At 55.9% G+C, this 12,582-nt stretch overlaps 1 protein-coding gene across 1 annotated transcript; it reads left to right on the top strand.

Annotated features, from left to right (window-relative positions):
• The first annotated feature begins 800 nt into the window (after positions 1-800).
• On the top strand, positions 801-4,189 carry DAND5 (DAN domain BMP antagonist family member 5). Its single transcript, XM_081091457.1, has 2 exons — positions 801-1,264; positions 3,292-4,189. Exons 1-2 carry the CDS (start codon positions 938-940, stop codon positions 3,535-3,537), a joined length of 573 nt encoding a protein of 190 aa, XP_080947583.1. The 5' UTR covers positions 801-937; the 3' UTR covers positions 3,538-4,189.
• The last annotated feature ends 8,393 nt before the right edge of the window (positions 4,190-12,582 follow it).

The following is a 12,582-nucleotide window of genomic DNA, read 5'->3' on the forward strand; positions in this document are numbered from 1 at the left end:
TAAAAACATTATATATATAAAATTGTTTCAGAGAGAGGAAGGGAGAGGGAGAGACAGAAACATCAATGATGAGAGAAAATCATGGATAGGCTGCCTCTGGGCATGTGCCCTGACCGGGAATTGAACCTTGACCTCCTGGTTCGTAGGTCCATGCTCAACCACTGAGCCACACCGGCTGGGCAAGGCACATTCCTTTTTAATATCTTCTTAATATTTAAGACTCTGAAATAATCTTATTTATCTTGTATTGTCTGTTTTCTGCATTACAACATAAGGCAGGGAGGACCCCATTTTCTGTTTTGTCCACCTGTATCCCCAGGGCTCAGAATTATGCGTGGCCTCTAACAGGTGCTAAAGGAAAACCAACAGCAATAATGTTAATCATAGCTTACTCATGGTGGTACTGTGTACCAGCTTCTAGTTTAAACTCCTTACATAAATTATCTCCTTCAGTCCTCAGAACAGCCCTACCAGGTAGGGGTGGTTATTATCTCCATACTTCAGAGGAGGAAGCTGAGGCCCAGAGTGGTTAAGGGACTTGGCCAAGGTTGCACAGCTAGGAAGTTGCAATGCGGTGATTGAAACCTGAGTAGCTTAACTGCAAAGTCTGGTTTTGCTGAATGGATGAATGGGGCCTGAAACCAGGTACAGAGCCCTCAGGGACTCTGGCATTGTGCCCCAAGCCCCTCTAGACTTGCCTTTCCTCGTCCCCAGCCCACATGCCAGCAGTCCCAGCCCCCACGTCCCCTGCCATGCTGGGGGGAGGGGTGGGAACCTAGCAGGTCTGGGTTTACTCTGGAGTTTGCCGAGGCACCTCCCAGGCTGCCCAGGTGGGGGGCAGGCCATTAAAAGTGGGTCTGGTGGGTACAGGCTTCACTCACCAGACAGCAGGGTCAACTGCCCAGGACCCTGAGCCCAGTCCCAGACAGACAGACAGATGCTCCTCAGCCAGCTGACCACAGTTCTGAGCCTGCTCAGTGGAGCCTGCCTACCCACAGGCTTGGGGAGGCCTGGACCCCAGGGTTCCCCACCCCAGCCCTGGGCTACCACAAATCAGACCCGCTCTCTGGGCCAAGGGGCCCAGGCCTCCCCAGTGCCGTCTTCTGCTCTCAGCAGCTGGAAGGCCTTCTTGGACCTGCAGAGAACCAGGCGTATGGGAATAGGTGGGCTGCAGCATGAGCAGGAGGTGGCCACCACCATGTCGCTCCCACTGGACCCACAGGAAGTAGCCCAGGAGACGTGTAAGGCTGTGCCCTTCACTCAGGTGAGTATGTGGTAGGAGAAGGGAGGGCTGAATCTTAGCGTTGACAGAGAGCATGCCTGTGGTGCCAGATTTGAAATCAAGCCCTGTACCCTTTACAGGGTCAAGTCCCTGTACTCTGATCGTCAGTTCCCTCCCTTATGAAATGGGGGTTGCCCCTCTGCCAGCTTCTGCAATCACCACCCTGTCCCCCACATCTATTTTTCCATTTAATGGCCAGAGGCACCTGTGAGCTTCTGAGTCAGATTATGTCCCTTCTACACTCAGAACCCTCTGTGGCTCCCGCCTCACCCAGAGCAAAAGCCCAAATTTTCCCCACAGCCCACAAGGCCCTGCTCCGTTTGCCTGTCCTCTCTCTGCTCTCACCTCCTCCCATTCCCCCGCCCACTTTATTCCTGCCACACCTGCCTCCTTACTTTCCCCAGACTCACCAACAATATGTACCACTGCTGTTCCTGTGCCTCTAGCACCTCCCCCCAGCCTGACATTCTGTGGCTCCTTCTTTCACCTCCTTCAGGTTTTTACTCAAACGTTATTTAAAAACGCAGCAGCCAGGCTGGTGTGGTGCAGTGGCTGAGCATCAACCTATGAACCAGGAAGTCATGGTTCGATTCCCAGGCAGGGCACATGCCTGGCTGCGGGCTTGATCCCCGGTAGGGGGTGCAGGAGGCTGCCAATCAATGATTCTCTCTCACCATTGATGTTTCTATCTCTCCCTTTCTCTCTGAAATCAATAAACAAATATTTTTTAAAAATGCAGTACGCCCCCCCCCCCGCCCCTTCCTCTTTTCCGCTTTATTTCTCGCTGTAGTACACATCATCCCCTAAAAAGTGAAATTGGTTTTGTGATTGCATTTATTATCTGTCTTCCTCAGTGGAATGTCTGTTCCACCAGGGCAGGGTTTATGCCTTATTCACTCTGTACTCCCATCCCTAAGCTCCAGAGCAGAGCCAGGCACACAGCCGCAGCCCAGTGCGTGTTAAATGATGAACAACAGTGGTACCTGCCTGCTGAGCACTTTTGGGCAGCCTGAATGAGGGGTATGGGCAGCACTCACAGTGCATTCAGTTGGTGCTCCATAATGGCTGTAGGCATTCATGCCCTGTGTTGTTTATGGCTCAGGCTCTGAAGCCAGGTGTACCAAGTTCTGCCTTAACTGCTGATTTCTTTGTAACTCCAAGCAAGAGGGTGGGGTCACTGGGGCAGAGGGGGAAGGTGGGGAGATGAAGTTGTGGGGAGAGGGACAGAGGCAGGAGTGCAGGGTTTAAACAGAGAAGGGCCATGAACAGGGGGTGAATTGATAGATCCAGTTAGTTGGAGGGGATCAGAGGAGGAACTAACGTTTATTGAACTGACTGTGTGCCAGGTTATAGGCCAGGGGTGGGCAAACTTTTTGACTCGAGGGCCACAATGGGTTCTTAAACTGGACCGGAGGGCCGGAACAAAAGCATGGATGGAGTGTTTGTGTGAACGAATATAAATTCAAAGTAAACATCATTACATAAAAGGGTACGGTCTTATTTTTTTTTTTAGTTTTATTCATTTCAAGCGGGCCGGATCCGGCCCGCGGGCCGTAGTTTGCCCATGGCTGTTATAGGCTAAAGCAGTGGTTGGCAAACTCATTAGTCAACAGAGCCAAATATCAACAGTACAACGATTGAAATTTCTTTTGAGAGCCACATTTTTTAAACTTAAACTATATAGGTAGGTACATTGTTATTAACTTAATAGGGTACGCCTAAGGCTTAGGAAGAGCCACACTCAAGGGGTCAAAGAGCCGCATGTGGCTCGCGAGCCGCAGTTTGCCGGCCACGGGCCTAGAGTAGTTTCTTTTTTTCCTGGTTGAACTTCGATGATTTCATAGGTGAAGAAACTGAGGCCCAGAGAGGTTGAGTAACTTACCTCAAGTCACACAGCAATGGCACAGTCAGGATTTGAGCCCAGGCACATGCCTCTCAAGGTGGGGTGGAAGTGGATTGGGGGTTATTCTCATTACTCTGACCTCCTGTGTCCCTGCCTCTGGCCCCAGGTGCTCTCCCAGCCGGGATGCATGGCTAAGCGCCTCCGTAATCACCTCTGCTTCGGCCACTGCTCCTCGCTCTACGTCCCTGGTGTGGACCTCGCCCCGTTCGTCCTCTGCAACAGCTGTGTGCCCGCTCGAAGGCACTGGACACCCGTGTTCCTGTGGTGCCGGGTGGGCAGCCCAGCCTCTCGTCGGCGGGTGAAGATATACACAGTGCTGGTGGAGAGGTGTCAGTGTAGCCTGAAGGCATGAGCTGAGCATCACGGACTGACATAGACGCACGCACCTCGGAGAGATGTGGGAGTCGGAAAGACACCGACCTGGAGAATGTCCACGGGTCAGAGACCAGGGATGCAGGGAAAGCCAGATGGGCCTCCCGAGTCCTCACCCTGCTCCCGTGAATACCAGACGGCCCCGTAGCGGCGGACCGCTCACAGTCACAGCACACGCTACTGAGCACTCACTGTCGGCCAGGCCCAGCTCTAAGCATTTGCCAGGTACTTACTTGAGTCACCCTCAGAGCTGCCCAATAGCATAGAGGCATCACCCCATTTTACAGGGAAGGAAACTGAGGCCCCAAGAGGCAAAGACACTTGCTCAGGGTCGCACAACACGACATGGCAGAGCCAGCATTTGAAACCCAGACCGGACCTCCTCTCACAGAATAAGTCAAAGACACACCCCTAAATGCAGGGAGAACGGATGACCCCACCCAGGAGACACAATGATGACCCTGTCCTAGGGACCCCAACAAACCCAGGCAGGAAAGCAGAGGTAGCTACGCGGGGACACCTGGGTTCCCCAAGTCAGAAGCAGAACCCACAAGCTCCAGCTTCCCCTCCCAATCTCCACCAGCGCCACTCCCAGTGTGGCATCTACAGGACCATAAAGGTTGATGGAGTCCAGTTGTGTGTGTGTGTGTGTATTTGTTCCTCCAACCGGAGTTCCCTGGAAGGGGGTGGCCCTGTGGAATGTGGGCATGAGGGGTGCTCCCTCCTCTGTTGGGCACAGGGTCTGCAGCGGACGAGGGCGGCTGGGCTTTGGGCGTCTGGAACCAGGGCCCTAGCAGATGGGCCCGTCTGGCACAGACGCAGGGACATGTGGTGCTGTCAGGGTTGCCTCCAAATGCTCCCCGGAGCGCAGGGCGGTGGGGGGGCGGTCAACCGGGGGCCCCCCTCAGCCCTCTTCCTGCCTCAGGAAGGAAGGCCCCAGGTGAGGGGAGCAGGAGGAGGGGACCCGAGGAAACAGATGGGCCAGTGGGGCGTGGGAGCCCATGACCTCTGACCCCACAGGCCAGCACCGAGGGGTGGGAACAGGCCAGGCAGGCAGCTCCCAAGGCCCTGCTCCAAGGGCCCGAGATGGGGGAGGGTCATGAGTGGCCCATGGGGGAGGGGTGTGCTCTCCCGCCTCCCTCCAGGATTCTGTGCCAAACCTCAGGCAGCGTCCGAGTGGGTAGCTCAGCCTTGGCACCATGGACACCCCTCTGGCAGGCATATGAGGCGCCTGCTTCCATCCCCTTTCAGCTGTGCTCACCTCCTGCCAGCCGGGGAGCCAGCTGGGAACCTTGGTGCCAGGGGGGCCCCAGTATCCCTGCCCCCTCCTGGGCAGTGCCAAACGGCCCCCACCCCCATCCCCAGGACCATTAATGGGTGGGTAATGAGTGCTGGGGGAGCGGGGGAGGGGCAGGGATGCAGGTGCCACAGGCGCTGGCACAGGGGCTGCTAATCAGGTTTGCCAACGCCATCTGTCACCGCGCGAGCATCTGGGGCTCAAGGTGACCCTGTCACCCTCAGTTACAATTATGAGTTTGGCATCTGTATTAAAGCCCGCCAGCCGGCCAGGGGGGGGGGGATGGGGTGGGCATGGGGGTGCACAGTGAGCCCTGTCCCGGGGGTCCTGTTCCCAGGGGCTGTGTGGCTGCCAAGGCATGGAGCTTCTCCCTGCTTAGGGGAGGTGTGTGTGTGTGTGTGTGTGTGTGTGTGTGTGTGTACATGCGCACCAGCCTGCACAATTCTGTGAGCATGTCTGAGTAGGATTGGGAGTCTCGGTTTTGTGCATTTCTGGGTGTGGTGGCCATGCGTCTGAGTTTGGTGGGATGGCTGGCGATGGGGGGCAGTTCTGAGATCATGTGGGTACACAGATGAGTGGGCATCCATGTGCTGGGAGAGGAGTGAATGGTGGGTTCAGGTGTCTTTGGATGATGGTGTTTGTCAGGGTCTATGTGTGATGTTGTGTGTGTGTGACTGTGTGTGTGCATCTGAGTGTGTGGTGCTGTACATCTGATGGTCACAGGCTGGCTATCTGTTTGGGCATGTGGTCTGTGTGTAAGATTCTGTTGAAGTATGTGTGTGCATGCGTGTGCATGCGTGCTTGTGAGGGCAGCAGCTGGCAGAGGCTCTGTGTGGTCACTGCAGGGCCCCTCTCCTGCCACTTTAACCTGTTCCTGTCCTCACCAACCCCTGCTGCTCTGCTCCAATCTGGGGGCTCAGGGAAGGCAGGGGATGGCTCTAAGGAGGGCTCTAGGCTTCCGGTTGTTGTATCTGGATTCAGGGCTCTCAGATTCTAGATTCTGAGGACAGGATCTCTACCTTTGGATATTGGATTCTGGGCATTTGGACCTGGATTTTAGATTCTGGGTCCCCAGTTCTTGGTACCTGAGAATTTAGATTCAGATTCTGGATTCTGGGGTCTGGATTCCAGGCTCTGAATTCTGGTTTTGGGTTCTGGCTTCCAGACCTTGGCTTCCTGTCTCTAGGCTCTGGGTGCTGAGCCTGGGCCTGTCTCTCTGCCCTTCTATTCACATTAGGCCACTGGGCTGCCTGCCATCCCCCCACACCCTCACGCAATGGATGCAGAGACCACACATGGCCACCAGGGGACACCCTTGGTTCAGATTTGGGCCCAGATGACCCAGACATGAAGGAGTTGGGGACTGCCCTGGCCTGGCTGGACTCAACCCTTTGAGGGGAAGGAGAGGGGCTTCACCTCCCTTCCTTCCCCTTCCCACCTGGACTGGTGACCAATGTCTGTCAAACATGGAGAACTGGACCCAGCATCCTCCCGGACCCCCCATCTGGGCTGGGGGCCAGGAGGCCAAGTCTCTGGGTCAAATACAGGGACATTGTGGGTGTGAGAGGGCACCATGTGCCTGGTTAGCCACACATGGCAGTGTTCTGTGGAGTGTGAGCCTGTGGGCTGTGTGGCCATGTGTGATTGGGACCAGGTGTCTGGCAGAGTCCGCATGAGACAGTGCTTCTATGGGCCGTACCTCTAGCTTTGTCACTCTGGTGTGGGGTAGGCGTCCCTGTCGTATGGGTGTGTCTGACGGACCCTAACTGTGTCCCTGAGTGTCTGTGGGTGTATCTGCTGTGCCACGGGGTCCATGAGAGCGGCTCAGCGTGTCTGGGGCAGTGTCCCCAAGACCAGGTCCTTGTGCGGATGGTGTCTTGTCAGTGGTGGGTGAGGTGTGCCGGACAGAGGGGGCCTTCCCAGAGTGTCCATTTGGAGGAGGCACGTTGTCCAAAGGGGAGTGGAGGAAGGACCCTCAGAGCACTGGCTCCATGCTCTTCCTGGTGTCTCTGACCCTCCATCTTGCTGGGTCTCTATTGCTGGGTCTCCGCCCGTCTCAGTATCTCTGACTCTGTCTGGGAGTCCTGGTCCTCTGCCTCGTCCTGTGACCAGGCGGAGCGCAAGGCACAGTGGGCTCCGTGGTTACTGGTTGGCTCCCACCCCAGACCTTCGCCTTCCATCTCAGTTCCCCGCCCTGCCTCTCATAGGTTCTGTCCCTCTGCCCCTCTGTGGGTCCTTCCTCACTGGTGCATTTCTCTCCATCTCCCAGGTCTCTTCCATCTCTCTGTCTCTCTCTGTCTCTGTCTCTCCCCCTTGGTTCCTCAGTGTCTTTCTTTCCCCATCTACAGCTCTGTCTGTCTCTCTCCATCTTTGTCTCTCCCCATCTCTGTCTCTCCCTTCCTCTGCGGCGGATGGGTCCGGGTGGGTCCAGGACAGTCAGGCCAGGGCGCTGGGCGCCGGGGCGAACAATACCCCATTCACGCGGCCCTCCGGTGCCATGGCAACGCGCCCGCCCCGCCCTCCCCGCCCCGGCCACGCGTGCCAAGAGGATGCCATGGTTACGTCAGGCGCGTGCCCGCCTCCCCGCGCGCTCTTGGAGGGCCCAGGCCGGCAGGGGGCGCCCAGCTGCAGCCTCTGCCTTGAGTCAGGAGGGGCATCTTCCTTCAAGGGGCTCTCAGCCTCGCAGTGCCTCAGTTCCCCCTTCTGTAACCCGTCAGGCGTGGGCAGAATGAGATCGTAGCGTGTGTGCGTGTGTGTGATGGTGGGTGAAGGTGCTCTTTAGGGTGGTTGTGTGTGAGTACATTTGAGAGGCGGTGGGATTGTGTGTCAAGTTGTGGGTCAGTGTTTGCATACGTTGTGTGGGTGCTTTATGAAAAGTAGTTGGTTCTTTCTAGTTTGGGGGGTGACTGTATGTCCGTGTGTTTAGAAATGTGTGTTTAGCCCTAACCGGTTTGGCTCAGTGGATAGAGCGTCGGCCTGTGGACTGAAGGGTCCCAGGTTCGATTCCGGTCAAGGGCATGTACCTGGGTTGCGGGCACATCCCCAGTAGGAGGTGTGCAGGAGGCAGCTGATCGATGTTTCTCTCTCATCGATGTTTCTAACTCTCTATCCCTCTCCCTTCCTCTCTGTAAAAAAAATCAATAAAATATATTTTAAAAAAAGAAATGTGTGTGTATATGTGGTTGTATGCTTGTGAGTTCATGTGACTGTGTGACTGTGTTTGCATGGCTGAGGGGAGGGAGGGAGAGAGAGAGAGAGAGAGATGATGGGTGTCTGTGGTTTGGGTGTGATTATATGTTTGTGATTTTGAGTTCATTGGATTGTGTGCATGTGTTTGCATGCCTGATGTGTGTGAGTGTGTGTGTGTGTGTGTGTGTGTGTTGTGAGAGTGTGGATGGCTGTGTTTTGGGGTGTAATTCAGAGTTTTTGTAACTGTCGTTTTTGTGTCTGGGGGGGTCTGTGTTCACAAACTCGTGTGTGCTTATGTGTGGGACTAGGAGTGGGCTCTGAGGACTGCTGGGGCCTGGCTGAGCCCTCCCACACTTGGCACAGAAGGGGGTGCCCAGCTGCCTGGGACCTCCAACTCCCCACAGGTTCAGGAGAGCCTCATCTGATGAATATTCATGAGGTGGGGGCTGGCACCCACTGCTGACAGCTGCACATCCATTAGCCCCCCCCCTGCTCTCCATGCACCAACTGCAGCAGGGAGGGGTGTCAGCTTGGGCCTATCCCTGTTTCTACGACTGGGAAACCGGGGTGTCCTAGTGACTATCATGGAGTCCATTTAGCATGCCTGGCTGCCTGTTGGGACCACTAAGGGGCTGTCTCAATGTTGTGACAGGCACCGGGGAGAGCGCCTGTTGTATGACAGGATGTACTTGTAACGGTGGTGTGGCTGTCACCCATTGTTTCTTTGTAGCTCTGTCCGGGGACTATGGGTGTTGTGTGGCAGTGTGAGATGTGTGCCTGTCACATGCCCTGAGCATGTGCCATCAGGTATCTTTGAGCAGTTATATAGGGGCCGTACCTGCTGGCTGGCTGCTCTGTGACACCATGACAGCAAGGGTGTGTTGTGTTATTGGAGTGACTGGTTTGTTTCTAGGGACAGCTGTGTGCCACACCATGGAGATGAAGTGATCAGATCTGCTTCCCCTCCTTGTGACGGGGGGGGGGGGGGCAGTGACTCTGTGTGGCCACATGGCTAGACAGCTGTAGGGGCACCCAGAGTATGTCAGTGTGCCTCTGCTGGTCAGTGTGACACTGACATCATGGAAGGGTCGGCATGCCAGGCTAACTGTGAAGACGTGTGAAACTGTGAGGCCGAAGGCGTGTGTGACCAGAATTGTTGAGGGCGTGGCAGTATTCCTGTGTCTGACAGCATGGCTGAGGGTGTGACAGTGTCACTGGTTGAAGGTGTGAGTGCGGTTCTGTGTGGTTGAAGGTGTGTATAGCAGCGTGTACGACAGTGTGGTTGTGTGTGACCATGTGATTGAAGATGAGACAGTGGCTGTGTGATGATCAATAGGTGACAATGACACTGTGTGTGTGTGCTGACATGAGCCAAGGGGCTCTGAGTGCCCCACCCCCACCCTCAGGCGGCACAGGGAGTCTGGCTACATTCTCACACATGACTACCCTGTCTCATCCTCAGCCACCTGCAGCCATGCTGTCATACGTTCATGCTGGACTGAGAGGCCTGTTGGCATGGGACTGGCAGCTGCCCATCTTGGGGAGGCGCTTGGGCCTTCGGCACGGAGACCTGGGTATCCAACACCAGCAGGGACATGGCCTTGCCCCTCCGTGGTCTCTGCGCAGCTTGGGTTTGGGGCTTGGCCTCCAGAGGTAGTGAGGATGGGTCGGGGAAGGGCTACTCGGTGCTGGGGGACTCCAGCCTGAGCCCTGGCATGTGGCCGGGTGGCCCTGAGGCTTGGCCAGGGACATGGTGCAGCTGGATCACCCCCAACCCCATATTCTCTCCCTGGGATGGCTGGGCGGCGGCAGCGTACAGAGGCCCCATTCAGGAGCCAGGGCCAGGTTTCCAGGGCGGGTGGGTGGGTCTCCTGCCTGCTGCAAATGAAAGGTTTCCCCAACTCCTTCCCTTTGCCTCCATGTGAGCGCCAGCCACAAGGCCTTGCCGCCCTCCTGTCGTCCATCCTGGCCAGGCTGCGCCTCTGTGGGAACGTGCGTGCAGCTGCGGGCTAGCCTGGGTCTGCATTTGTGACTTGGGGATGCCTGCATGTGTCTTTGGGTGTCATGTGACCAACTGTCTGATTGTGACTGTAACCGTGAGCGATACGTGAGTGTGTGTATGTGTAGCATCTGTATGACTTTGCATGACTTTGTGTGTGCCACAGCCATGGATGATTCTGAGAGCACCTGTGAGTGTGACCCACTAGGTCTGTCCCGTGTGAGATCTGGTATCCCTAGGTGACTGTGTGTGGTCTTGTGTATGTCTGTGTAACTAGTGCTTTGGGGAGTCCATGTAACTGTCTGTGTGTGTCTGCATGTGTCTTTGTCAGTCAGTGTATATCTGAGTCTCTCTGGGGGTCTATGTGACGGTGAGGGTCTTAGTGTGTGACCGGGGTGCTACTGGTGTCACTCTGTGGGTGGCTCTGGGTAGGTATGCGTGGCTGTGTGTGTGTCGGTGTGCTACTCTGGAAGGGCGTGTGACAGCATCTTTGGGTGATCCTGTGTCTGTGTGTGATTATGGTATTTTATATGACCCCCCCGCCCGAGGAGGAGGCGGATCTGTATGTGTGCGTACACCTGTGGACTCTGGGATTTTGTGTGTGTGTGAGGGGATCTGGGGTGCCCGGCTAGGTGTGCCTTGGGAGTGAGGACTATAATTCCTCTGGCTCAGATCCCACTAGGGACTCCCAGCCGGGGTTGGGGCAGCGAGACAAAGGCTATTAGGACCCCAGACCAGACCTGGGGTCCTAGATAGTTTGGTCAGGAGAGGCATTGAGCCCTCTTGGGAAGTGGGGATCCCGGTCCTGCCAGGAGGGCCCTAGAGCACCTGTCTCCCCATCATCCCTCGACTCTCCTTTCCCTGGCCTGGCTCTTCAATTATCCTGTGTGCCAGATGCTTGCCACCTCCCCTGAGGCCTGCCCAGCTGACCTAGAGCACAGCAATGCCTGACCCCCACTTTCAGTGGCCCAGGACATTGGCTGCCAGAACCCAGATGTTTCAGTGCCCCCCATCCCACGCATCCTGGCTAGGGGGTGCCATAGGCTGGTTCTTCCTCCTCCTCTCTCCCCCTCCCCCCACACACCTGCATTGGAAGACACACCTGCTGCCAGCCCAGCCAGGTGGCAGCCCTGCATGGAGGAATGCGGGGGATCCCAGCTGTGCCACCCCAACGTGCCCAGCCCCATGGCAGTGCCCTCCTCCCCCATGATTTCTCAATGGGGTGTGTCCTAAGACCTGGCTTCTGGGGGGAAGGGGATGGAGAAGCTTGGGTATCCTCCAGAGCAGCCCCTCTGCCTCCTTGTAAAAATTCTCCCCAGTGGCAGCTGTGGAGGGGGGAGCAGAGCAGATGTGTGTGTGTGTGGAGTGCTGTGGGTATAGCGGGGGGTCTGAGTGTATGGAGAGAATTCTGAGTGCAGATATGTGAATGAACACGGACAAGTGTTTTGTTTGTATTTATATGGGTGGATGTGGTATGTGAGGAAGAGTGTGTGTGTGTGCATACAGGGAGGGTTTTGTGGTGTGAAGCTGTGTGTGAAAGAAAGGATGGGTGTTGCATATGAATGGAAGGATAGGTGGCCTGTGTGTGTGTCTGCATGTTGTGTGTGATTCTCAAAGGAGGAATGGATGTTGTGTGTGTGTATCTGTCTATTGGAGTGGAAGATAAATGTCTTGTGTGTGTGTATAGATGCTGTGTGTGTGTATGAAAGGAAGGATGGGTGTCCTATGTGTGTATTGGATGTTGTATGATTGTGTGTGTGTGTGTGTAAATGGGACAATGGGTGTTGTGTGTGTCTGTTAGAATGGAAATATGGGTATCCTGTGTGTGTACGTGTGGATGTTGTATTTGTGTGTGCTGAGTGAAAGGATGGGTGTCCTGTGTGTCTAAGAATAGAGGGTTGAATATTGTGGGGTGTGTGTGTGTGAATGAAGGAGTGTGTGTGTGTGTGTGTGTGTGTGTGCAAGTGGACGTGTGGTATGAGTGTGTGAAATGGGAATGGGATATGGGTTTAAGCAGGGCCCAGGTTTGGGGCCAGATGCAGGATTGGGAGGGCGATGAAGGCAGCCCTCAGGGTCTGGCATGGCTGGTGGGCAGGGCTGAGAGGACAGGGAGGGAGGTGGGGCCAGGACTGGGCCCAAGGTGGGGGTCTTCGGAGCCCTGTGCCTGCTTAGTGGCTGTTAGCAGGGGGCCAAGGAAGGCTTGGGGTCTGCCCCTAAGCCCCCAACAACCTTAAAGTCCCAGACACCCCAAATGCCTCCATCCCCCCACCCCCACTGTTTCCCATCAAGCCCCCAACAGGCCCACACTGCTCCAGTGACCCTTCACTCGGGCCCCATACCCATCCCACACCCATCTCTGCCCCTTCCCTTGGCCATCCAAGTTCCCCCTGGGGTCCCCAACCCCCTTCTGGGCTCTCATATCCCCAGCACCTTCCCCCAGACATTCCAGCTTCTCCTGGGCCTCCTCAAAGGCTCCAGACCCTTTTATACCCAACCCCTGCCTTTCCCTGCTCCCTTCCCCTTCCCCCACCCCCTCACCT

Source organism: Myotis nattereri (assembly GCF_964212035.1).
Source record: "Myotis nattereri genome assembly, chromosome: 5".
In the NCBI taxonomy this organism is placed as follows: Eukaryota; Metazoa; Chordata; class Mammalia; order Chiroptera; family Vespertilionidae; genus Myotis; species Myotis nattereri.

Coding starts and splice junctions, on each gene's coding strand:
- DAND5 (XM_081091457.1), top strand. CDS start 938: ATGCTCCTCAGCCAGCTGACCACAGTTCTGAGCCTGCTCAGTGGAGCC. Junction 1,265..3,291: donor AGGCTGTGCCCTTCACTCAG/GTGAGTATGTGG, acceptor CTCTGGCCCCAG/GTGCTCTCCCAGCCGGGATG.